The sequence below is a fragment of the Bos indicus genome, chromosome 11 (genome assembly GCF_029378745.1).
Source record: "Bos indicus isolate NIAB-ARS_2022 breed Sahiwal x Tharparkar chromosome 11, NIAB-ARS_B.indTharparkar_mat_pri_1.0, whole genome shotgun sequence".
NCBI classification, from domain to species: domain Eukaryota; kingdom Metazoa; phylum Chordata; class Mammalia; order Artiodactyla; family Bovidae; genus Bos; species Bos indicus.
The window spans coordinates 3047735-3073549 of record NC_091770.1 but is presented as its reverse complement, the minus strand read 5'-3'; the positions used below and the strand labels follow the sequence as shown (position 1 = coordinate 3073549).

At 49.8% G+C, this 25815-nt stretch overlaps 1 protein-coding gene across 3 annotated transcripts in view; it reads left to right on the top strand.

The window, feature by feature from the left end:
• The window catches only part of TMEM131 (transmembrane protein 131), a 186028-nt gene extending 167996 nt beyond the window's left edge, over positions 1-18032 (top strand). For 2 of the 3 annotated variants that reach the window (XM_070798241.1, XM_070798243.1), the window contains 10 exons: positions 2636-2811; positions 5917-6044; positions 10340-10464; positions 10654-10803; positions 12979-13144; positions 13805-13926; positions 14029-14125; positions 14902-14999; positions 15575-15735; positions 16979-18032. In XM_070798241.1, the coding sequence (XP_070654342.1) occupies positions 2636-2811; positions 5917-6044; positions 10340-10464; positions 10654-10803; positions 12979-13144; positions 13805-13926; positions 14029-14125; positions 14902-14999; positions 15575-15735; positions 16979-17263 (1508 nt within the window). In that variant the 3' untranslated portion in view covers positions 17264-18032. The remainder of the gene's footprint in view (positions 1-2635; positions 2812-5916; positions 6045-10339; positions 10465-10653; positions 10804-12978; positions 13145-13804; positions 13927-14028; positions 14126-14901; positions 15000-15574; positions 15736-16978) is intronic. The other variant, XM_070798242.1, reaches the window with a different exon arrangement.
• Positions 18033-25815: the final 7783 nt, after the last annotated feature.

Sequence of the window (25815 nt, the reverse complement as noted above, 5' to 3'; positions counted from 1 at the left end):
TTTTTAAAATTAGATCTGGTTACATAATGTGTTTTTCCCTTATCTAGAGCATAAGAAAATAAATATATATTATCTTATCTTAGCACAAAGAGAGGCTCTAGCAAAATGAACCCCTTGTTCCTTGGTCTAAGACAGCCCTCTGACACCTATACAATGGGCCCATCTTTTCTTTTCAGCGTCATTCATCTAGAACATAAGTTCTTTACTTTTCACGGTGGTCCTAGAGTCAACCTACTAAAAGCTATTTAATGATGGAGGTGATTCTTGAGGCCACGAAGAGACAGTGACTGCCGGCTTCACACGAGCAGCCACCGCTTTTGATATCCTTCCCAGCACTGCTGTTGGGAAAGAAGGAATGAGCCAGGTCTTCGTGTTGTTTTTTTCTTCAATAAGTGTTTTTATTGAAGCACAACATACATGTAGAAAATCAGTCTTTTAAATGAACTTTAAACGATGGGCATTGATCTTGGGGTTGCAGAAGAGTGCCACGGCGCTCATTTGCTCAGGAGTGTCCAACTCGTTGCAGCCCCATGGGCTGTAGCCCACCAGGCTCCTCTGTCCATGGAGTTCTCCAGGCAGGAATACTGGAGTGCGTTGTCATTTCCTCCTCCAGGGGATCTTCCCAACCCAGGGACTGAACCTGTGTCTCTTGCATCTCCTAATTGGCAGGCGAATTCTTTACCAGTACTGCCACCTGGGAAGCTCTTGCGGAACAATGGTATTAATATATCATAAAACCATCAGCTGGTGGAACCTTTATCATCTCTCTAAAACTTAGCCCAGCACCCCTGCCAAATAGCCTGTGTGTTTACGTTAAATATGTAATGTTTCTTTCCATTCTTTGGCACTTCTCTTTCCAGAAGTGCCCTGTTCTCTCCCCCGCCCTCCCCAAAATCTCAAAGAAATCTTCTTGTAATGAGCTTCAGCGATGTCTGGCTTTTGTAGACTGTTGAGAATGACCCCTTGTCATAGGAACAGGGTCTCCCCAGCCCTCGCCTTCTCTGAGTTAGACAGCTTGGAGTTAGACATCCCATCTCTTCTCTACCACCCCTGCAGTCACTGTCCCTCATGGAAGAGGGGCCCCAGAAATACCCTCCTTTCGTGGCTGGCCTGAGCAGGACCTCTGCAACTGGACAGCCTAGATTCTGTATTTCTCTGGTTTTTCCTCCCGTAACACGTGAGCCCTGGGGACTGGCTGGGCGCATTGCTGGATTGAGGGTTAAAACCCGAGAATGCGCTAAGCCAGGTGCGGCCACTTGCAGTGTCTGTATGCACTGCAGAAACCGCAGGATCTGTCGCCACCCTGGTGTCTGTCTGCTGTTGGCAGTCTGAGGGGCGGCTTTATCTTAGTTGGGGGGGTGCCAAGTGCCATGGGGTGGTGAGGCCAGGCTCTGCCTTCAGGCAGACCCAGATCACATCCTGGCTCTGCCACTTACTAACTAACTCTGTGATTTGGAGAAATTTAATTTAAAGTTTGAGTCACTGGCATCCATCAACAGTCACCATAAGGCATCGGGGTTTTCAATAAGGTATATTAAGGAGATACATTTTTAAATGACATAGAATGGGTTCAACGGTGGCAGATGTGGCTTCTGCAGCTGTGCCCAGCCTGCCTGCCCAGGTGGCTTCATGGACGTAGTCTGAGGGGTCGGCGTCCTCCCATGGGCTTCTCTGCTGCTCTGTTCCAGTTAGGGTGGAAGCTCCTTGAGGGCAGGGATTGTGTTGATGGTTCTCACTGCCGTATTCCTAGGACACACAGCACTGCAGCGCAGCGGGCACTCAGATGTTGTGGCTGTTTTCTTGTCTGTCTTGGGAGCGTCCACATTAGTTAAAATAATAGGCCTTTTGTCACTCTGTTTTACCTTCTGCCCATACATAGCAGCGGCTGGACACTGTCCAGGGGCTGCCTGTAATTCCTCCTCACAGCACTGTGAGGTCATCTCGCCGAGTCTGCAGATGAGAGGGCGAGATCAAGGAGCTACCAACGGGAGGGCCGGAATTTGTACTCAGCCGCCAGGGTTCTCGGCACCCCGCAAGTGACACGTGTGGCAGCTCATCCCGTGTCACCGTCAGGCTCCCATCACCAGAGAGGTTGACAGAATCTCTGGTTTTCACTCCTCTGACTTCTCAACGCTGTGTCATCTCTGGGATATAAAAGTACAGATGACCCTTGAGCAGCAAGCGTTTGAACTGCATAGGTCCACTTTTATGTGGATTTTTTCCAGCAGTAGAAACTACAGTACCACAGGGTCCCCAGTTGGGTGAATCTGGTTGCAGAGGAGCCACAGACGTGGAGGGCCGGCTGTAACCTGTATACGGATTAACCCCCTGTTGTTCAAGGGCCAGCTGTCTTCTAGAGACACATAGATTTGTGAAAACTAGTGAGTTGCCAAAACTCATTGAACTGTACACTTAAAATGGGCGTATCTTATTGTATATCACTTATGCCTCAAAAATTGTTGATCTTGTAAAATATTCTAATCAGAAAGTCAGATGTTAATTTGAGAAGCTTTAGAGAAGAAACAGAGAAACTGTTACTAATCAGAGTTCAGCCTCTTCAAAAAGAGTTTGAATGGCTGTGTTTTCCAAGCTGTTGAAATATCAAGGGCTCTTTTACTTTGACTCTCACCCGCAGGGAAAGGAAAGCCTCCTCAGCGCAAGGTGAAGCCCCCCAAGAAGCAGGAGGAGAAGGAGAAGAAGGGAAAGGGGAGGGCCCTGGAAGACGAGCTGAAGGACTCCTTGGCTGACGACGACAGCTCCTCCACCACCACAGAGACCTCCAACCCAGACACAGAGCCTCTCCTCAAGGAGGTAGGGTGGCCTCGTGGGGCGGGGTGGGTGCAGAATGGCCGTGCTCGGGGCATGTGCCCGCCCGGGTTACCTGTCTCTCCTGCACAGGCACCACAGCTCCGGGCGAGAATAAGTTCCTTTCCCCGGGGGACAGGTCAGGAAGCCTGCTAATAAGGTGGAATAGTTAGAAATTGGAAAGTTAGGGTCTGTCTGAAATAGTAACCACTCTGGCTCATGAAAATTGTCTCAGATTTTAAGTATCAAAAAAGGATGGGAAGGAGTTACCCCACTTTGTTTTGATTATATTGGCTGTGTCCTGTTGTGCCGCCGCTGGCACAGTGAGCCCTGGGAGCAGGCAGAGCAGTGGCTGTGACCCAGCCCCAGGGGCCCCCTAGCTCCGAGCACTCCCCCAGCACACCAGAAAGGCATCCTCACTCCCCACGCTCAGCTCCAAGGGGGTCGTGGGCATCAGGAATCGTACTGCCAAATGCCTAGGCACCATGGCCACGAGGTGGATGGAGGGTGATGTTACTGCTGTGGCTGTGTCGGAGAGCGTGTGTTACAAGGTGTGAGGAAAAGTGAGGGTGTAATTCCCTTTGGACCTTTTTATTTCTAAATGACCATATTTCAAATGTAAAATGAGCCAAATAGAGCCTTTAATACTGTGGGGCTGAATTTCTGTTTCGGTCTTAATCTAGTGGCTTAAGGAATCATTTCTTACAGATATCCAGCAGTGTCATCCTCACCTGTTAAGTTTTAAAGTCAAGTCTGCACATGACACTTCCTGTCACTGCCCTCGCCTGTGCGTCCCTGAGGCCTGGCAGCTGCTCTGGGCCCATTCAGCGCCGTCCATGGCTGGGGCTGGCACTCTGTGCCAGCTGCTACAGAGGAGCAGACGGCCAGCTCGTGGTCCTCAAGTGGGGTCTCAGCCCCTTGAGACAGGAACCTGGCCTTTCTGTCCTCGGCAGTTTCTCAAGCACCCAGCACGCAGATTCTCAACACACGTTTGCTGAGTGCATGGGGAGAAGAGAGCTGGAAAAGACACGCGTGCACGAGCAAATGACCTGCCGGGTTTGTAATCTAGTTGGGAAGAAACTAGAGCGTGTGTTTCACACACAAAACAGGCGAATGCATCAGTAACAAAGGAAAAACAGCAGAGGAACTTCAAGCATCTGGACAGCGTTCTCAGCACAGACTTGCTCCCCAGCTTTGCTTGCCTTCTTTCCGCCTTTCCAGCATTCGCCTGAGCACTCGTCCGGCACTCTCCTCCAGCCGAGCACCGCCGGCACTCTGTCCCCCACACCCTCCGGCATCATCCTCCCTCCTCTGCGATTCATTTCCTCCTGGTCGTCAGCTCTTGCCCCGTCATGTGCTTTCTCACAGATGCTGCTCCAGTCCGGCCACCTCCATGCCTGTTGCCATTCTCGCTGCTAAGCAGTTTTTATTCCTCCCCCTCAGCGCTCACTGCTGCTGCTGTTGCTTTCAGTCACATGCGGGATTTACTTCCCCGTCCAGGGATTGAACCTATGCCCCCTGCGGTGGAAGCTCAGTCCTAACCTCCAGACCACCGGGAACGTGCCCCTCCGCGCTCTGGCCTCAGCTCCGCGCTCTTGTTTCTTTGTAACTGACACATCCGCCTGTCGTGTGTGTTTTCTTCCCAACTAGATTACGAGCTTGGCAGGTCATTTGCTCATGCATGTGTGTCTTTTCCAGCCCTCTTCTCCCCATGCACTCAGCAAACACGTGTTGGGAACCTGCATAGTGGGCGCTTAAGAAACAACCATGAAAATAAAAGAAAAAACAACTGTGGACAGAAGGGCCAGGTTCCTGTCCTCGGGCTCACGGTCTGCAAAGTTCTCCATGAGTCGGGTGGCCCCGGAACACTTCCTGCATGACTCAGCACAGTCTCAGAAGGTGCTGGGGCAGGAGGGCGTTGTACCCCTCTCTGCCATCAGGCGGATGGGTCTATGTGACCTGAACTGCAGCCTGACCCTGTCTTGTGGACACTCACCTGCCCTTTGGTGGGAGCTCTCCACCGCTCGCAGCAGCTCTGGCCTTCAGCCAGGGTGTCTCCCCGCAGTTGGCCCTGTGCACCCTGACACAGAACCAGGCTTCTGTTTTTTCCACTTCACGCCCATGCTGTGTGTGGTCTTCTGCACGTGAGCAGCGCACGCCCGCTTTCCAGGTGGCTCCAGGGTGGTCACCAGTGCCTGAATGGTGTCTGCCCTGTTTAGAGACTAGTCCCCGGGCTCACGGGTGGGTGTAGCGGCGGCTCCCCTTAGTCTGGAGCGCCTGGTGTAGTTCCCATGCGCACCTGAACTGGGACCCAGGGGCAGCATCGCTGGGCTCGTCGAGCAGCACAGCTCTGAGCAGCACCTGGGCTGTGGCCTTTTCAGCCGACGGGATGGCTCCTAGGCTCCAGTCCCAGCCAGTGAACACTGCTGCGTGGACGCAAGTTGATCTGTGTCCGGTGTCTCCCTCCTGTTAGACTTCACCATCCTTGAGGGAAGGGACTGGGCCCTCTTGGTAACCCCGTTGCCTGACACCAGCGGGGCGACCAGGGAAGGATGGCTGAATAAGTGACTGAATGGCTGGGCCCCTCCCCTGGATGGTGCATCTGTTGGCTTCCCAGCCGCCGCGACACTGTGACAGGCGTGCGTTACCATGAACACTTGGGGGGGACACGCTTTCGCCTGTGCTGTCTTCTCCCTGGGGGCTTCCTCGTGCGCAGCATGAGGACCATCACCAGGAGTGTGTCGCTCTATCCTGCTGTCCTGCCTTGCCTTTTCTTGTAAAAAGGGCAAGGCTTTGCTCCCCAGTGCTTAACAACAAGCTATCAATCTGTTGCTACGACTGTCACCTCCTACTCTAGTCAGGATGTGAGTATAATTTTAAGTGACATGCCTTATAACTCAGACCCAGTAAAACATAATTATAATAAATCAAAGGCTGGAAAATTGACAGAACCACGTTGAGAGCGATTTGAAGAAAGGAGCTTATCATTTGTATACTTGTGATATATGTATCTTTTCCATCTTTGGTGTTGTGTCTCTGCCTTCAAATTAGGACTATATCAGGCATTTTTAATTTTACTCAGCAATTAAGTATACTTTTTTTTTTTTACAGGATACAGAAAAGCAAAAGGGAAAACAAGCCATGCCTGAAAAACATGAAAACGAAATGTCTCAAGTGAAACAAAAAAGCAAAAAAGTCTTAAATGTTAAGAAAGAAATCCCAGCAGATGTGAAACCCAGGTAAGAAAAGTATATGACTTCAGAGAAATGAGGTGTAAGTAAGAGGAGTTATGTGAGAACTCGTAATGGTTGTGTCTGCTTGACTGGTTTTTCTGGGGTTTTTTGCAACAAAAGCTATGTTCCTCTGGGTTTTTTCTGCTGCCCAGCGTTCACTGTGCCTGGGGAGGGACAGGCACATGCTTCTGAGGTCAGACATACAAAAGGCAGAGTTAAAACTTGTAAAAACAGAAGAGGACCAGTGGTTAAAACACCTTGCTTCCACTGCGAGGGGCATGGGTTCAACCCCTGGTCAGGGAACTTAAGATCCCACATGCCACGTGGCTCAGCCAAAATATGGGTGGGGCGGGGAGGAATGGAGGAGAAAAATACAGTTGGTGATTTGCTCCCAGACAGAGAGCCATTTCACTTCTGCCCAAAACTGGACTTGATGTTCCAGCTGCAGGTATGACCATAATTTCTCTCAAAGGAGCTCTGGGTCTGCTCACTCACCCGGGGCTGTCATGGGGATCTGGACTCCAGGCTGTAAAACTTGGAAAAATGTATTCTTGACCTGTGATTCCCAGGTGGTACCAGTGGCAAAGAACCCGCCTGCCAACGCAGGAGGCTTAAGAGACCTCAGGAAGCTTCCCTGGAGAAGGGCATGGCAGCCCACTCCAGCATTCTTGCCTGAAGACTCCCACAGACACAAGAGCCTGGCAGGCAGCCATCTAAAGGGTTGCAAAGAGTCAGACACACTGAAGCAACTTAACACACGGCACATACATTCTTACCTTGTGAAAAAAAAGTGCTCAGGGCAGATATTACCACCAGACAGTTGCCAGGGTTCTTGGGCCCCTCAGGGAGGGCGCCCTACAAAATGTTTCCCCAAGGAAATGAATGATTTGAACTATTGGGTTATTATTTCCTAAGGTTACTTCATACTTCCATTAACTTTGGGTCTAATAAACTAGTCCTGGTTTTAGAGTTGCTGACAGTGCTGTACTAGTTCATCGTACAAGATGGCCATCTGCATGGAAGCCAGTGTTGACCTTCTTCTCTGATAAGTGGACATCAACCCAGGAAGTTGAGGGAATTATGTATACGTTAATAAAGGAAGACATGGTTTGTTGTCATCAGAACTGACCATAGCTTTGCAGAAAGTCTGTTCTTACTCAGATTCTAGGAATAAAGCTTGAACTCTGCAAAAACACCAGTAAACTGGACTCTGTCCTTAGATGATACAGCTTAACTCAACAGGGCCACCTTGTCCTGTAGAAACAGAAGCTAATCAGAAATTAGTGATTACTGCATAAAAATGTAACCTTGTCCCTGAACTTAAGAAGCAACACAGTACATGGCAATATTAGTAATGGAGTGTTTATACTTAAAGTTACCCTTTTGTGCAAATGTCGGTTGAAGTAGCCTAACTACACAGCTTGTCGAGAAGGATCTGGCGTGGTTAGAATAGAGTAAAGTGGAATAATGGCACTTGACTCTGCCCTGAGGGAATCAGCCTGAGGCACTTTGGTGCTAATACTCTGGCTCCCCAAGACAGGAATAACAGCCCTAGTCAAGTGGCTAGAGATTCTTCTTCTAGGCCTTTTTCAGGCTTAGTTGACTGACCAGATGTTGTAAAGCGTTGTTGTTCAGTTGCTGAATCATGTCCGACTCTGCGACCCCATGAACTGCGTGCAACATGCCAGGCTTCCCAGTGCTCACTATGTTTTTAAAGTAGAAAAATCCAAATTATGAAAAACCTTAAAAAAAAAAAAAAAAGAAAAACCTTAATTTTTACATATCCTGAGATCTTGTGAGAATGGAATGTTGTGCTGTCATTGTTAGGATCATAAGTTTAAAAGCCCAGCTTCTGAGGATTATCTTAGTGAAACCAGTCCATAGGTGATTGTCACCATGGGGAAACCGTTTATTCTCCTTGACGCCTGAGCTCAGTACATTTAAAAGAGATTGTACGTATGCATTAATCCTCTCATCCTTCTTCCAGTGACTTCTGTTGTATTCTGACCTTTCTAGGAAGTCAGTTGACTGTTAGCAGGTTTGACTTTGAGGATCTGTGAAAGACTGCGTTTGATGCCGTGACTCTGCAGGGGGTATTGAGGGAGTTTGCTGGTATTCCCAGAGCCAGAGCTGCCCACTCTCCAGCCCCCAGTCAGGAGGCAGAGTGAGAACTCACATTTTTTTAAAGATTCATTTATTTATTTGGCTGCACCAGGTCTTAGTTGCAGCATGTGGATCTAGTTCCCTGACCAGGGATCCAGCCCGGGCCCCTGCATTGAGCACAGGGTCTTGGCCACTGGACCACCAGGGCAGTCTCAGCTCACGTCCTCTTGATGTGTGTAGTTAACAGAGATCATTACCAGAAGGCAGTTTAAGCAATATGCTCTAAAGTGTCTTTTTAAATTGTCTTTGTCAATCGTAAGGAGAAAGCCAGATGTATAAAGCTGCAGCCCTAATAGGCTCACCCATGAACAGTGCATTGTTTTCATGTCGGTTCGTTAGCCCACCTAAAATTCTACTCATCTGGGTGAACCGAGCCCTTTGGATTTTTGGTTAGCCTTTATATTAATTCCAAATGTAACAACAATTTATGATAGAAAATTTGTGAAATATAAAGAAACAAAAGAATGAAAAGAAAATGACCTTTGACCAACTACCTTATATAATGTTTATAAAGCACCTCTGTTAAAATTTGTTTATGAAATCATGCTTTATATACCATTATATATATATATATATATACGTATATATATATATATAATCTGCTTACCTTTTTGAAAGAAGGGGACATGTGCTAGTGATGGACACTGGGGTGCCACTGGATATAGAAAGTCTGAGCCGTCCTCACATTTGCGATCTGGTGTGAGCTAGCTTGGACAGTGCCAGGCCCAGAGCCCAGCAGAGATCTGCTACCCCCTAGGAGGGTGAACTCGGAGGGGTAGTGGAAGGAGGATGTGGCGCTTTAAGAACCTGAAGGGGGGGGCTGGGAGGGGGTGGGGGGCAGAGTGCTGGGTCGGAATGACACCCCTGGAGGCTGGGGTAGCAAGTGCACTTAGGTGGAAAATGCCAGACACTGCCCACTTGAAGAACGTTTATATTGATCAGTGAACTGTGAAGTTTTAGTGGAAAGCCAGCTATCAGCTCAGCCTCGAACTGACAGCTTTGCGGCCGTCACCAGAGCCCACTGATGATTTTTAGAGTAATTCTTGTAAGGGGCCACTGGGTTGCCTCAGCTGAAAGGCGTCCTTCTGCTGGGCCGCGTCAGTCTGGCTCCTGTCAGCGGAAAGGCCTCGTGATCTTGGTGGGCAGCACAGAGGCGACTTGTGAAGGTTTTATGGTTCGCGTGTTTCTAAGGCTCACCATACTGCCTCTGTGGGCCATCTCCCCAGGTCATTTCTCCTAAAGATCACTTCTCTCTCAGCAGACTTCAATGTTTTCTTCATCGGGCTGTGGAAACTTAAAAATAGCCCTTAAAACTTAAACTTGTCTCCCGTTTTGCCTTGCTGACAGGAAGTTCAGAGCCAATTAATTGTCCTATTTATACATGTTTATTATGTTAAGCTTGCCTCTTAATATTTTAGAAGTAATATACTCTAAATAGACCAGTGAAAATAATATTTAAGTTTTGGCCTAAGATGAACCCTGAGTTCAAGAATAGAGAAGAATATTTATCCTACCCACTCAGCCTAGACCTTAGACAAACAAGAGAGTCCTGCCGCCCTGCCGTGGGCTTTGGGGGATTTGTAGGTCACTCAGGAACTAGCCCTGGTGAATTTAGCCCTGGTTCACTGCATGGTGTCCATGGGAAAACAGGTTCAGAGTTTTGAGTCACGGAACCTTTGACAGTTCTGAGACCTTTCAGCGTCTCCATATTCAAGAGTCCTGCAGGCAGTGCACACATTGGGTGAGGATCTAGGTGCTGGGTGAGGAGGCTTCAGGTGGGGTGAGACCTGCTCACGAGCAGAATGACTGCACTTAGCAGCTCCTACAAGGCTAGTTTGTACAAACAGCTTCCTACACCTTATCTGAGGTAGGTGCTCCGACCCGTTACACATTATTAAATAATGGACCTCAGTTCCCTGTCTGCTGTCAGAATAGCAGAGGATAAGTCTGTCCATGTCTTCTGAGCAGTATTAGAAGTGCTTGGAAGGCAGCCAGCCCTCAGGACGGTGGGTGGATAATGCATCAGGAGGCCAAATGAGTCAAAGAAGCTGTTGAGATTGTAGCCGGATCAGTGACTTCTCCTCTCAGCCCTGAAACAAAGCGTTGTGTTTGAATGTCCCACCGTGGTTGTCTTTCAGTTGCTTAGAGCTACCGTATACTGCCCCCTTGGAAAGCAAACAGCGCCGAAATCTCCCAACCAAGATTCCTCTTCCAACTACACTGACCAGTGGATCCAAACCACGAAACTCCCAGAAAACAAAAGGTATTTTCCTTTCTCGTCGTACAGGCGGCCTAACAGTTCGTTGTACTAGTAGTTGTTGGTTGTGAGTTCACAGTATTCAGGAGTCGTCGGGCATAGGTGGATTCTCATTCTCATCAGAAGGTTTTTTGAAATTGGCCCCAAGAAAGGGATGATCCTCCCTCATGGCTTTCTTTTCTGAATTCTGGACAGGTACAAGTAAGTTAGTGGATAGCAGGCCACCTGCCCTCGCAAAGTTTCTCCCAAACAGTCAAGAACTAGGCAACACCAGCAGCTCAGAAGGTGAAAAAGACTCTCCACCGCCAGAGTGGGATTCCGTGCCTGTTCACAAGCCCGGCAGCTGTAAGTACGGTGCTCCCCACAGCCGCAGCGCATCCGGGTCTGGGCGGGAAAACTGCAGGGCGTCTTGCCAGCAAAGGAGACCCAGGGTCTGTGTGCCGGAGCCGGTTTGTAGCAGCCAGCAGCCACGTCGGTAAAGGGCCTAAAGTGTGATCAGCCGTAGAGTAAGCGTTCATAGCAGAGCAGTCAGACAGTTCAGGGAGCTGCTTCACCACCTGCTTCCCTCTGTACGACATGGAAAGTTCCAGTAGAGCAGTGAACCATCCGGAGAAGGCCTGGCATCCCGGCCCCTGGTTAGTTCCTCGTATGTCTACAGCGCAGCCCCTTTTGTGAGAATTCACTTTGTTCCCAGTTTGCCGCATCTTCTCCGAAGACAGCCGTGTGAAGGCGTTAGTTTTCTCACCAGCTTCCTGACCTTGTTCCCCGGGTCTGGCCTGCAGGAAATCATGGCAGGAGCACTGTCTCCCAGAACAGGGTGGGGGCCCTCAGGCTCTAGATAGATAGGACCTGGAAGAGGAGAGACCGGCGCAGCCAGGGCCGGGGGGCAGGGCATTGGCAGTCAGCTCTGTAGGGCTGATCTGTCTGCACTCAGCCACCATATCACAGTGACTCCATTGGGCCCATTTGCGCCAAAGGGAAAATCTGGGGTGAGTACCAGGTTAGAGGTCACGGAGGTTTAGAGAAGAGGGGTGATGGGAGGCCAGTGAGTTGAATGAGGGCGAAGAACTTGGGTGAGGTGGGCGTTGAGCACAAGCCTGTGTAAATACTCCCTGAAAAGAGACACTCCCTGGGTTAAAACCTGCAGCCCCATATTTGCTATGAAACTTTCTGGAGCCTTTTTAGTACTTTCTTCTTGCTTGAGATGAGGGAGAGTCCGAAATCCCTGGTCATTCAAGAAATGAGTTGAACGAGTCTCTGGGTCATCCTGGGGTCCAGGCTGCTGCTCTCAGGTCCTTAGATCCCCTCCGAGGTTTCAACAGGACGCTGGTGCTCGGATTGTACCCTGTGACAGGGGCCGTTTCCCCACAGGGAGTAAACTCCATGTTCCCGGGGAGCCGGTTTCACTGGGCTGTGTGAAGCCCAGCGAAGCCTGGGGGATTCTCCAGGGACGCAGTGTGCGTGTCGGGTCAGCAGACATCCGGGCAGGTGGGGAGGGGAGATTCTTCCAGCGAGCGAGGGTGAGGGGACAGGTGGAAACGGCAGGTGACTAGGGGCCAGCCCCGTGGGGGAAGCGTGGGGAGAGCTTTTAGGGCAGGTGCACAGCTGAAGGTGGGAAAACTAACTCGGGCTTTGAAGAGACGGGGGCCTGGACACTACCAAGATCACGTGAGCTCACCTGGGCCCAGCCCCTTGCCTGTTGGGAGAGGCACGCAGTGCTGGAGGGAAGGGGAACCACCCACAGAGCCAGCTGGATTCTGAGGGTGAGGGGTACAGGCCCTACCGGGTGGGTAGGGAGCAGAGCAGCCCGTCCTTGCTCTGGAGGCTCGAAAGGCCAGCCAGAGGGACCAGGGTGGCAACACACTGAGCTGGGCAAAGAGACAAGCGGGATGCTCGGCCAGAGGGGTTGTGCCAGGGTAACTGGGCAAGTAGGGTCCCCCAGAGACTGAGCTTGTGGAGGCCAAGCCCTCTCCTCGCACCTCGCGTCACAGCACCAGGGCACACGTGACGGACATGCAGGGTGGTACCTGTTTCTGATAAGTTACGTGTTTCCATTGAGTGAATGCAGAATCTGTCTTATTTTCTGTTTAAAATTTTTGAAACAGCTGTGCTTTAAAGGGCAGCAGAAATGGAGTATCCTTGTAAAACAGGGACCTGGCAGGCCCACGGAGCACAAGGGTCCCCCTGGGGGAGCTGGGGTGCTCTCCCGGCCCCACACCTGTGAGGCTGGGACCTGTGTGGTACTCCAGGGTCTTCCAGGTCCAGGCAGAGACTCCACCTGCCCGTCCCTGCGGACAGGGGGAAGCTTCCTGCCAGCCTGAGGAGGGAGGGGCCTCACCCCCCAGGAAGGGCCTGCAGAGCTGGGTCACGTGGGAGATTCTGCAAAAGGCAGAGAAAGAGCACACGTGAAAGCTGTAGGCTTTGCATCACTGCCTTTGATGTTAGAATATCAAAAGCAACTATTTTTTAAGACTAAAAATTGAAATGTCACAATTGAGACTTTTTAATTTTAATTTGCAGCTACAGATAGTCTTTATAAACTCTCTCTGCAAACCCTCAACGCAGACATCTTCCTGAAACAACGCCAGACCTCGCCGCCGCCCACCTCCCCCTCACCGCCCGCCGCACCCTGCCCGTTCACGTCCCGGGGCAGCTACAGCAGCATCGTCCATGGCAGCCCGGGCAGGTGGGCTCGCGGCCGAGCTGGGGCCGGGTCGGGGGGACCCTCAGAGGCTGCAGGGCCATCCCGCCTTGTGCAGGCTCAGCCCCGCTCCCCAGCCCTTACCTCAGGGCGGCCCCGTAGAGTCAGGGTCTGGTTCAGAAGCCAGAAAGCACATCCTGAATGAAGCCCCACAAGCTGTGCTGAGAGTCGAGGAAACAGGCTTATGGGTCATTTGCTCTGAGCCTGTGGCGGGTGAAGGTCACAGTGACAGGGCAGGGCCTGCAAGAGCCGAGCACACGGGAGGCACAGAGCCCGACCGTTAGTGTGACCATGGCCTTGACGGGGGGTGCCGCTCGCAGACTGAGGGCCTGCGCTCCTCCCCGCCCTGCGTCCTCCCGGCCGGGGCTCCTCACCCACAGCCGGCACGGGGACGCGGCAGCCGTGGTCGGCCCTTCCTGCCTGGCGGCCTGCTCCTTGTTCCCTCTAGAAAGGGCTGCCCCGGCTCTTTTCCTTCCCTTCTCTCCACACCCCTGACTTTCCACCTGACCGCAGAGTCTCGGGCTGGCCACCCCCAGCCCTGCTGGAGCCACAGCCCCTGGGCCACGAGTCCCTGGGACGGCCGGGGCCGGAGTGGGGGTAGTGCCAGCAGGACTGAGGGACTCTCGCCTTGCTTCTTCCCTCCAGCGACTCTAAAGCAAAGCAGCCAAGCGGGAGCAAACACAAACTGACAAAAGCCGCTTCTCTCCCGGGCAAGAATGGCAACCCCACTTTCGCTGCGGTCACAGCTGGGTATGACAAGAGCCCAGGTGAGTGGCTTGGCATCAGAGACCAGGCACCACTGGGCCTTGGGCCTGGGCACATACCTGTGGCCCAGCTGCCTCCCGCTGACTCGGAGCCCGTTATTACAGGTGGGAACGGCTTTGCCAAAGTTTCTTCAAGCAAAACAGATTTCTCTAGCAGCCTTGGCATTTCACACACTCCTGTTGACAGCGATGGCTCAGACAGGTATGGCCGGCCCGCCTCAATCGGGGTGGAGGCAAGCGGGCTTCTCAGGCTGGGTTGACATCTTCCAGCTGTTCGTGTGCTCTGAGGCCCCTAGATGACAAGCAGATGTTTGGTGGGGGTCTCTGCTCCCTCCTGGGCCCCCTGACAGGGGAGGAGGCACCCGCAACACAGCCCACCCCCGCGGAGGGGGCAGGTGTGTGACCGCCTTCTAAGTCTCTTGTCGTCCCTCTCCGTTGTCATGGTCATTGTGGAAAGGCTGTGACCTCACCATGAGAAGCAGAGGAAGCAGACTGTGAGAGGAAGGGCCCAGGAGCAGACTCCAGGCAGTCACTGCACTGTCGGGCTTTGACCCAGAGCAGCCACAGGGGCCTGGTGGTGTGCAGGCACTGCCTCGGTTCACTTGCCTGGATAACATTCCCACAGTAAAATAATAAAACTTCAAGTAGACTCTCAGGTTCACCTACCTGATACTAACAAGAAAACGAATCCTAGATTTGAAACAGTTTAATAAATCTTCCATCACTGAAAGGTAAATAAGGAAGAAATACCTCTTTTCTGCACAGAACACTTGCTCTGAGCCAGGCTCCCAACCTGTGGCAGAGTGGCCTGAGCTCTGGGCCCTCCGGGCACGGAGCAATCTCCAGGTCTCCCTGTTGTCTGTGACACGCACGCGCCCATTGGAGCAGGGCCTGCCATGCGCGCAGCTGTGAGCGCTGGGTCTGTCTCCATTGACCATCACGTTCTTGTGTGTTGTGTTTTTCTCTCCCAACATTCAGCTCGGGTCTGTGGAGCCCCGTGAGCAACCCCAGCAGCCCTGACTTCACACCCCTCAACTCGTTCTCAGCCTTTGGGAATTCTTTTAACCTAACTGGTGGTGAGTGTTTAAACCCTGGACCATGACTAGTGAGCCATGGACAGATGGAGGGAGGAGACTGTGGTGGCCGTCTGGGGGACGTGTTTGAAAGATGCATTTCCCTTGCCAGCTCTGTCAGTCAGCCGTAGGCGTGGGCACGGGGCTGACTCCCAGGAGGTGGGTCTGTCTCTGCTGCCCTGTCCTGGACGGGCCCCTCCCCACACCCCAGCCTGAAGGTGCAGTGGGTCTGCTCCATGCAGTGGGGATCCCCACTGGCTTATGTTCTGCAGACCTGACTTCAGAGCTTCAAGAAAGTTCTGTGTCTGAGAGGTGGCTCCTGGCTACGCTGGAGCTCCTTATTTTTCTTGCTGTTGAGAATTAGAATTCCCATTAGCTGTGATGGTGTTTGCACGTGACGGTCCAGTGAAAGGCGTGGGTGAGGTTCTGAGGTCATGGGCAGGGGTGCCCCCGACACCCCACCGTGAATGGTGGGGGCTGCTGGAGTGGGTGCGATGCAGACCCCTGAGAGACACCCGACCTGCCCCGGGAGCACGGCCGGATCCAGCGCACACTCGCCTTTCCTTCCTCTCTTCCAGAAGTGTTCAGCAAGCTCGGGTTATCGCGATCATGCAATCAGCCCTCACAGAGGAGCTGGAATGAGCTGAGCAGTGGCCCCTCCTACCTCTGGGACTCGCCGGCCACAGAGCCCAGCCCTTCCTGGCCAGCCAGTTCCAGCTCCCCGACCCACACGGCCACAGTGAGTCCTGGGCTTGCTCGGCCTGCCTGCTCAGGCAGCGTCACAGCTGCCGCTGTCCCTGGGGGTGACGCTGACAGAGATGAAGGGTAACAGCAGTGTGAAGGCATGGGCACGCTCATCCTGTCCACTGCTGCGTCTTCATTTCTGCCAAAGTGACCATCAGTTCTCTTCAGAGCCGAGATGGTCCAGAAGTTACAGGAGGAAGGCTGAGACGCTGAGGCTTGATCTCTGAAGTCTCTCATTTCAGCCTCTCCCGACCTGTAAGTTAGACTCAGGGTGACTGGGGGCCCCTCTCGGATCCCGCCACCTCCAGGTCAGACGGTGCCTGAGTGTGGCACACACTGGGTCCCAGGAGGCCCGTGTCTCGACGGCGCCTGAGCGCGGCACACACTGGGTCCTGGGAGGCCCCGTGACTCCGGCTTTTTCTAGGTGCATCTGTTTATTTCTCGGCTAAATGGTTCTGCAAAGGTCATGTGCCACAAAGAGTAAATGACTCCTGGTTTCAGCTTTGACAAAATCATGACAGAAAAATAGGATCCCATTGTGATCACTTCTTCATCCTCAGGAAGACTCAGTTAGATGTGCAAGGTTTGACCAGGAGATGTTTTAACTTCACCAGTTCCGAAGTTTGTCTGCACTCGTAATCATTCTGGCTTCAGTTCTCCAAGTGTCTTAACCGTTCTTTTAAAATGGGGTAGAACCCTTTGAGACCTTTCAGGCCATTATTGATGGGTCTCCCCTGGTGGCTCAGAGGGCAAAAGAATCCACCTGCAATGCAGGAGACTTGGGTTCTATCCCTGGGTCGGGAAGATCCTCTGGAGGAGGAAATGGCAACCCACTCCAGTGTTCTTGCCTGGAGAATCCCAGGGACAGAGGAGCCCGGGGGGCTTCAGTCCGTGGGATCATGAAAGAGTCTAAGCAGCTGACACCGCCGCCTTCTCCTCATTGCTGGTGCACCTGCCCAGCTCCTCCACGTGCTGCAAAGGTGGCGGGGCGGCTCACGGCCCCGTGAGCTTCACCTTCTGAAACGGGTGGGCTGCGCTCAGCCCCGGCTGTGGTGGGCACCCTTTAAAGTTTCAGAACCATCTGCTCAGGTGCTGAGGCGGCTGTGTGTATGAAACATCCACTTTAAAGTAGACAGTGAGAGGAGCCTGTGTCCTAGCCCGTCGTTAGCTTACCTTCCCCGCTCTGCCATCTGCCCCTTCACGTCTGATGCTCAGCGTCCTCTGTTTTGTCTCGTCAGCCCATCCTTGGCAGCACCAGCAGCCTGTGGTCGTCCACTCCGTTCAGCAGCTCCATCTGGTCCAGCAGCCTGCACAGCACCCTGCCCTTCACCAGCCCCACCAGCGCGTTGCCGAGCATCAGCCTCATGGGCCCCGAGAGCGCCCCGGCAGCTCACGCGCCCTCTGCCGCCAGCCCCTCCGACGACCTGGGCCAGACCTACAACCCCTGGCGGATATGGAGCCCCACCATCGGACGGAGGAGCTCAGACCCCTGGTCGAATTCGCACTTCCCTCACGAGAATTGAAATTAGGCAAAAAAAGAAAAATAAAACGGTGGTGGCCCCTGGTCTAGACCGTGACGTGCCCGTTTCCGAGACATCTTGAAGGCTCTCCCCGCTGTTGCTGCCCACTCCTCACCCTCCTCATCTCTGCAGGGCAGGCTTACACCACTCGCTTCTTTCAGATCTTTCTTGCAATTATGATAATACGAGATTTGCTGTTGTGCTTTTAGAGAAAAGTCTGGACTCAGCCACAAACTCCAGTAAGACCTGTACATCTGAAAACCTTACCTGTTATCAGCTGCCCACCACCTGTCTTCTCCCACCTTATCTGTCTGTGTGAACACCAATTTGATATTACAGCAAGGTGACAACTCAAGTTGATTTCAGAAGTCCTGGCATGTGACAATTTTATTAAATTACCAAGGTTGGTTTTTTAATAATTTCACAATATTATACGCCAAGATCTAATTTTAAAAATGTATGAGGACTTTGTGCTGAAAATACAGAGTATTTTTTTAAAATAAGGCTGTCTCGGTTTAAAAGCAGATTACAGAAATGTTAAGTCAACTTTAAGAACAGTGAATGAATGTTAAAACATTCGGTTGAGACCATATGCATTTTCTGTGCTGTTTGTACTTGAGGTATGTAACATTTGTATACCTGAATTTATTTTCAAGATAAACTGAAATGCACATCGCCAAGTCTTGAGATACAAGATTGAAGGTGTATTTCTTAAAAATACAACTTTATGTTGTACTTTGAAATAAATGATGCTTTTTTCAAAAGCCTTGAATTTGTTGTGTGTCTTTTTTTTTTTTAAACACAGAATATGCATCTGTTGGAGCTGTCTCACACTAAAGTAAGTCATTCTATCAAGTGCCTCATTCTGTGGAGTTGGACTTACTGTGGCTGGAAGCTCTGTGGCCTAATTAAATTCTGAGTATTTCCAGAGTATTCCCTAAAGGCCCTTGAGAGGAAAAAAAGCTCACACATCTAAAAAGAAGTGCTCGACCCTTTCCAGTTTTCATATTCCCACAGCTCCTCCAAGTGGTGCCTGTAAAGATCACAGTTACCGGGCAGGTTCCACAGGCCGTAACACATGAGTTTGGTTTAATCTCTCAGAAAGTGCTGCCTGCTTCAGCAGGCTTCTCTTGTCATCCTTTTCCTGGCCTGTAAAGCCAGCCTCTGCTGGGGTAACCAGAGATGCTAAATGTGAACATTCTGTGTGGGGTCAGTCACAGCACAGGGAAATCCAGCCTTCCCCATGAAGGTCAGCATGTGGAGCTGAAGCGTCGTCTGGAGAGACGCTGAGCCTGGCCTTTTCCGTATTCTGTCTGAGACTCTGACACCAGCTTCCTGTTCATTCAGAGCTCAGGCGTGCCAGGCTCACGGAAGACCTGGGCCCTGGACCCGCATCTGCCTAGCAGGCGCTTCTGTGCAAGGGCAAAATCAAGACGCAGTTAAGGCGTGGGGTTCTTCTACACCACAGCAACTCATAAGATGTTACAAAGCCGCTGACCCACTGAGCGTCACACAAACCCTAGTTTACAGAAAGAAAAAAAAGGTTTTGTTGGCAAACCTTACCTCAGTCAGTATCTCAGGGATCCTAAACTTGCATCTTTGGAAGAATCACCTGAAACTCCCAAATGCCTTCTTTGACCCCGTAGGACCCTCATCCTCAGGCTTGAGAAACATGTGGAAAGGGGAAAAGCACAAAGCGTCTGCTGTTACCTGGGTTTTTCAGATAATCCGGGGCAGGTATTTGAGAGGCAACCTACTCATCAACCAGACCCAAGCCTTTGACCAGATGCAGCCTGACAGTTACCTGCAAAACCAGGCCGCATAGTAGCTTGCTCTGTGCTAGGCCAAGGCTGAATTCAAAAGTTTGTAACGTGGGTTTCCCCGGCGGCTCAGATGGTAAAGAATCCACCTGTAAATGCAGGAGGCCTGAGTGCAAGCCTTGGGTTGGGAAGATACCCCCGGAGGAGGAAATGTCAGCCCACTCCAGGACTCTTGCCTGGAGAATTCCTTGGACAGAGGAGCCTGGCGGGCTACAGTCCATGCGGTCACAAAAAGCTGGACACGACTGAGTGACTAACACTTTCATTTCAAATATAACAATAAATAAAAACAATATATTGGTTATAAATTTTTATAGATTACTGCAATTCCTGAAAACGGTATGTTAACAAAATATCCAGATTAACCTTAAAAACTTAGACTAAAATTAGTCTTTAAATGTTGTTTCTGAAAAACTGATAGAATTTTAATTTGCCCTCATTTTATGTCAGTGGGGAGCAAAATATGCAGATGGTTTTGGATGATAGTATGTTTTTGCCATCTCAAAATTTTAGAGTAATTGAAATAAGTACTCATAAAATATTAACTTGACAGTTTTTATACTTCTGTCTAGAAGGAAGTCTTATGTCTGAAGAAAAAAGTACAGGTTGATTACTATTATGAGTCATAATTAATGTAGATAGTGATACTGCATGCAGTAATGCAGAGACTTCACGTTATATGCCCAGGATAATAGACGATGTGATTGTCTTGATTTTTTTTAAATTCATCTTAATAATTTAATGTGATACAGTGCTAATACTGAAAGGTTAATATTTTAAAGCTACAGAAAAACTAAATCATCTATTTATGTTTGTGTGTGCTCAGATGCTCAGTCCAGCTCTTTGTGACCCCGTGGAGTGTAGCCCACCAGGCTCCTCTGTCCATGGGCTTTCCCAGGCAAGAATACAGGAGTGGGTTGCCCTTTCCTCTCCAGAGGATATTCCCCACCCAGGGATTGAGCCTGAATCCCTTACATCTCCTGCATTAGCAGGCAGAGTCTTTTTTTTTCTTTATTTATTTGGAGGATAATTACAACATTGTGATGGCCCCTGCCATACATTAACATGAATCGGTCATATGTACACGTGTTCCCCACATCCTGAACCTCCCTTCCACTTCCCTCCCCACCCTATCCTAAGTCATCCCTGAGCACTGGCTTTGGGCACCCTGCTTCATGCATCGAACACACCCTGGTCATCTACTTTACATGTGGTAATGTATATGAAAGGGAAAGTCACACAGTCGTGTCCGACTCTTTTCGACCATATGGACTGTAGCCCGCCAGGCTCTTCTGTCCATGGAATTCTCCAGGCCAGAATACTGGAGTGGGTAGCTGTTCCCTCCTCCAGGGCATCTTCCTGACCCAAGGATCAAACCCAGGTCTCCTGCATTGCAGGCGGATTCTTTACCAGCTGAGCCCCCAGGGAAGAGGTATCTGTTTCAATACTATTCTCTCAAATCATCCCACCCTCGGGCACTAGTATTATATATCTTACACTAGTATTTATATATCTATATACATTTAAATGCATACAAATAAATGCATATTAATCCTTTTTACATTTGTCTTATGTAAATAATGTACCAAAAGAGTAAAATTAGTATCTGGGTTTTTTTTAATGTAAGATGACTTGGTAAGTATGCCAAATGAAGAGACCAAACTGTTAACTCAGCACTTTTTTTTCCAAATACTTAATAATTTTGTTGGGCTTCCCAGGTGGCTCAGTGGTAAAGAATCCACCTACCAATGCAGGAGATGCAGGTTCAATCCCTGGGTCAGGAGAATCTCCTGGAGGAAATGGCAACCCACTCCAGGATTCTTGCCTGGAGAACCTCACGGACAGAGGAAACTGGCAAGCTACTGTCCATGAAGTCTCAAGAGAGTTGGCCACGTCTTGGCAACTAAACAATATATAATTTTGTTAGAGTCCTTAGAACAGCCCTGACTTAATTTTATTTGTTCCTAAAAGAAAAGCCTATCACAGACTTAAATTCCCTCTTAAAATATAGACCTATCTGAGAAATTAAATCATACTCTGATGGCTGAAATATTTGCCTATACCTGGACAAGTTGGCAAAAAACCCTAAAAGCAAATATTTGTACTAGTCATTTAAATAAATGGGGGTGGGGATGAGAGGGTGTCAATCCACCAAATTTGAATGGTTTAGAAACAAAGAGGCTTTTTTCCGTTTGCCTGTACCACAGGCTTGCAGGATCTTAATTCCCTGAACAAGGAAGCAAACCAGGACCCCTGCAGTGAGAGTGCTCAGTCCTGACCACTGCTCCATCAGGTAATCCCACAGAGAAGCTTCTAAGTTTGGCAAAGCCTATAAAGCATGTGTCAGCTACAGATCGGTACTTGCCTGCCATCTACCTTCTACCTCTGCAAAGATTAAATGACATGCTGCTGCAGCTGCTGCCCTTCAGTGTCCCCTGCAGGAGTTCAGGCTGGGGAGCAGAAATGAGGCCTCCGTGCTAAGGGGGAAACGGGCAGGACAGGTTTTCAGATAGTTAGATATTTTTGGGAGCTGATTTTATGAGCCCAATTCTTGTATCTCCCCATATCTAGAAAAGCACTAAAATCCTTCATGGTGACAATTATTCCTCGTGACTAGCAGCGCTTCATGAGACTAGTAGAAACCTTTTGCAAAATACGTGCTTGATTGCATGTACTCCCCTTCACCAGACTCACATAAATACTGACCTGCCCTGCCTCTTCGGAGCAGCGTCTCAGAGCTGAGGTGCTGTCTCCCAGGCTGAAGTCCTCATTTTGCTGCAGATAAAACTGTGCTCACAACTCTCATGTCGTGCATTTTCTTTTAAGTCAACAGTTGAATGACAAAAACATTTTAGATGCTTTTCTGCTGTTTAAGAAAATACCTATAGTGACAGTAAAAGAGGGCTTCCTAAGTGGCTCAGTGGTATAAAGAATCCACCTGCAATGTGGAGACTCAGGTTCAATCCCTGGGTTGGGAAGATGCCCTGGAGGAGGAAATGGCACCCCACTCCAGTGTTCTTGCCTGGAGAATCCCACGGACAGAGGAACCCGGTGGCCTAGTCCATGGGGCCACGAAAGAGTCAGACACGACTTAGTGACAAAACAGCAGCAGTCAAAGTCACAAAGACTCTGATGAGGCTCAGGCTGGCCACCACACCAGAGGGGAATTCGCCCATCTCACTGGCGAGAAAAGCTGGGGAAGTGCAGAGACGCTGTATACTAACTGTCAGAGCAGAAAAGATTAGGAAAAAAGATGGGAGAAGTCACGATGCACATTATATCTTAGGATAGCTGACTTACGCACCAAAAATATTTACAATGGAGTTGAACAAAATTTTTCATGATATAACCCATAAGAGCAGAGATAGATTGACAATATTCATCCATCACTCATAGGATAATGTTAGAAGTATTACCAGGGATGTCTCCACACTATCCTCCCCCAAAGCAAAACAATCCTGACAAAGTGTAAAGGAGCCCAGGGGCAAAACCAGAGGCTTGAAGGTACTTTACACACCTCCAAGGGAATGTCAAACACGTGCCTCCTGCCAGGGACTACAGATGCATTCTGACTGGTGTTTATTTTCAACCGTAGATTGAAATTTTCCTTGTGAGGGCACCACAGACCTAACTAAGGCAAAAGAAACCCAAGACTGCTTGTTTCCCAACCTGGAAAATTCCTGCTTACCTCTCTGATAACAGCATCTTTTTTCTAGTACTGTTACTAGAAACCCTGTTTTGCCTTTAATCCAGAAACTTCACTCTCTTTATGTCTACAATCCTCTAAAAAAAAGAAGAACTAATGATATTTTAAAAATAATAACAAACCTCCCAGAAACCTTAAAAAAATTTTAATGTAAAAAGATTACCCTAAGACTTTGCTGGTGATGCGGTGGATAAGAATCTGCCTGCCAATGCACAGGACACAGGTTCAATCCCTGGGCTGGGAAGATCCCGCATGCCACAGAGCAACTAAGCCTGTGCTCCGCAACGAGAGAAGGCACCACAGTGAGAAGCCCAAGCACTGCAAAGAAAGAGTAGCCCCCGCTCTCCACAACTAGAGAAAGCCCACAGAAAGTAACACGGACCCAGCACAGCCAAAAATAAATTATTTTTTAAATTAAAAAAAATTTAAAGATCACCATTAGCATAGTTTATAAAATCGATCACCTCCAGGGCCCAAGCTAGCTCCCTGTGAATTAATAACATGCCACCTCAGGGACTTCACTGGCAGTCCAATAGTTAAGACTCCATGCTTCCATTGCAGGGGACGTGGGTTCAATCTCTGGTCGGGAACTCAGATCCCGCACGCTGCAAGACTGAGGACAGGAGGAGGAGGAGACGACAGAGGAAGAGATGGTTGGATAGCATCACTGACTCAATGGACATGAGTTTGAGCAAACTCCAGGATACAGTGAAAGACAGGGAGACCTGGCATGCTAGAGTCTTTGGGGTTGCAAAGAGTCAGGCCACACAACATGCACTGCTGCTCTTATTACAAAAGTCAAGACAGAAACAGCAAATCTTCACAAACAGATCAAAGCTTAAACAAGATGCCCTACATCTATATGCTGGATTGTTACCCAGTCATTAGAGACCGGCATCGAAATTAGGAAATGATGCCCCTGGTGCCACAGGGATGGACCTTGAAGGATCAGCACTAAAGGACCTCTGCCAGACACAGGAAGATAACAGCATATGACGTCCTTTCTGGGCAAGAGAGAGAGAGAGAAACAAAGGAACAGATTTACAGCCCAAAGAGAAAACCTGAGAATTCAAACTCAAACAAGGGTCCCCCCAAAAAGAAAAAACTTAAGGGCCAGGGGTCAATTACAAGGTGAGGACTACCATAGACACAGAGATCTGTATCTGTAACAGATAATGCTCACAAATTATCAACATCTTTGCATCTTTCCACATACACAGAGCTTTCTGTCCTTCACCCATACACAGAAAGGTGGATCTCTAAGGGATAATGCACAAGGATATCTATTCTGTCCTTCCGCATGTACACTGAAAACTGCCTGTGAGACAGAAAATTCGCAAGGGCCTAATATTCAGCACCATGTTCGACATTTTGCAATAAACTCTCCTGCCAAAGAATCCAGGAAAGAGTAGATATACTCCATGGTTGCTTCACTGCTGAATCAGGGGGCTGTACATGGACAAGGAGCACAGCATGGCCCATGGACGATACTTCAGCATGTCATTGGCTTGTTGTTAAAGAAAAAGAAGGAAATGTGGGAACTACTGTATTCCCTCGGACGTCCCCGAGTTGATTTCAATTGCTTGCCAGAAACCTGAGCAGGCTTGGGTTCCAGGGATGGACTGGGGTGAGCTGGAGACAGCCTGGCAGCGTGCCCTTAATGAAGCCCCTTTTAAAATCTATAATGTCTGTTTGTCTCTGGCTGGGACTGGAGTGCTGAGACAGAGGCCTTGCCGACTTGGAGGTGATATTCAGCTAGCCTGCAAGTGAGCTCGTGCTGGAATTCCCAACGCAAGCCTCCCTCCTGACAGTGTAACCTCCTAGGCACCATGGCACCCTTAGCTGGGTGTTGTGGCCGGGGCTTACATTAGTCTGAGGGTTCGGGGTGTGAAGTATTAATGGAAGGACGGGTGAGACACAAGTCCATAAATGTTTGCTCAGGCGTATTTCACTCGAATTCAAAACCCAGGAAGCTGGCCCTGCCTAAGGCTCCGTTTGACCCAGGAACCAGAGGTGGGTGGGACTGGTGCTGCCACCTTGTGGACACTGCCTGTAACTATACCGGCACCACACTAGCTTACGCGCGCCTCTCACTCACAAGGCCGGGGGGCTGTGAACGGTAACAGCTGCCCTCAGGACCGGTTCTGCAGCGCATATTGCAAAGATAAATTCCAAACACAACGGACATTCAGGCGGCTAGTGGCACAGGTACATTCACACAAACTTTAAGGAACGACAAAAAGCACAATACCACACTCAGGACAAAATGCTCAGTCTCCCTAATGACAGGAGGAATGCCAATCACACGGACAATGAGGCATCGCGTCCTCCCGGTCAGATTAGGCATCCTCATGGGGCTACAAGCGATAAATGCAGGAGAGAGGCTGGAAAAATGGGAACCTCCCACACTGTCAGTGTGAATGTACACCGGCAACTCCCAGTAAAATGGACAGTCTCCAAATGCCTGCCGAAAAGCTACCGAGAGAGGCAAAGCCTAGGACCTGACATTCCACACCTGGGCCTGGATCCCCAGAAATCCATCATTCGAAAAGAGACGTGCACGTCAGCATGCACCGCGCAGTGTTCACAGGAGCCAAGATAGACAGCACAACCCTCACCCACACATTAAAGCATCAACAAGATGTGCTACATGTACAGGATGGACTGTTCCTCAGCCACAGAAAACCGCCACTGAAAACATTATGTTCCCTGGTGGCCACAGGGATGGAATGGAAGGATCATACCCTAAAGGGACTCAGCCAGACAGCGGAGACCATCCACACGATGTCCCTTCTGGGCAAAAGAAAAACCAGAAACATAGGATCGAATTTACACCCAAAGAGAGACTTCTAACTCATAGCGAGGGTTCCAGAAAAAACAAAAGTGAAGGGATGGGGACAAATTAAGGGGTTGAGGCTAGCGTAAACAGAGAACTCTGTATCTGTCACAGATAATCCACCAGGACTATCAGCTTTCTTAATCTTTCATTCATTTCTCAGCACACACACAGAGACCTCTGTCTCTGACTC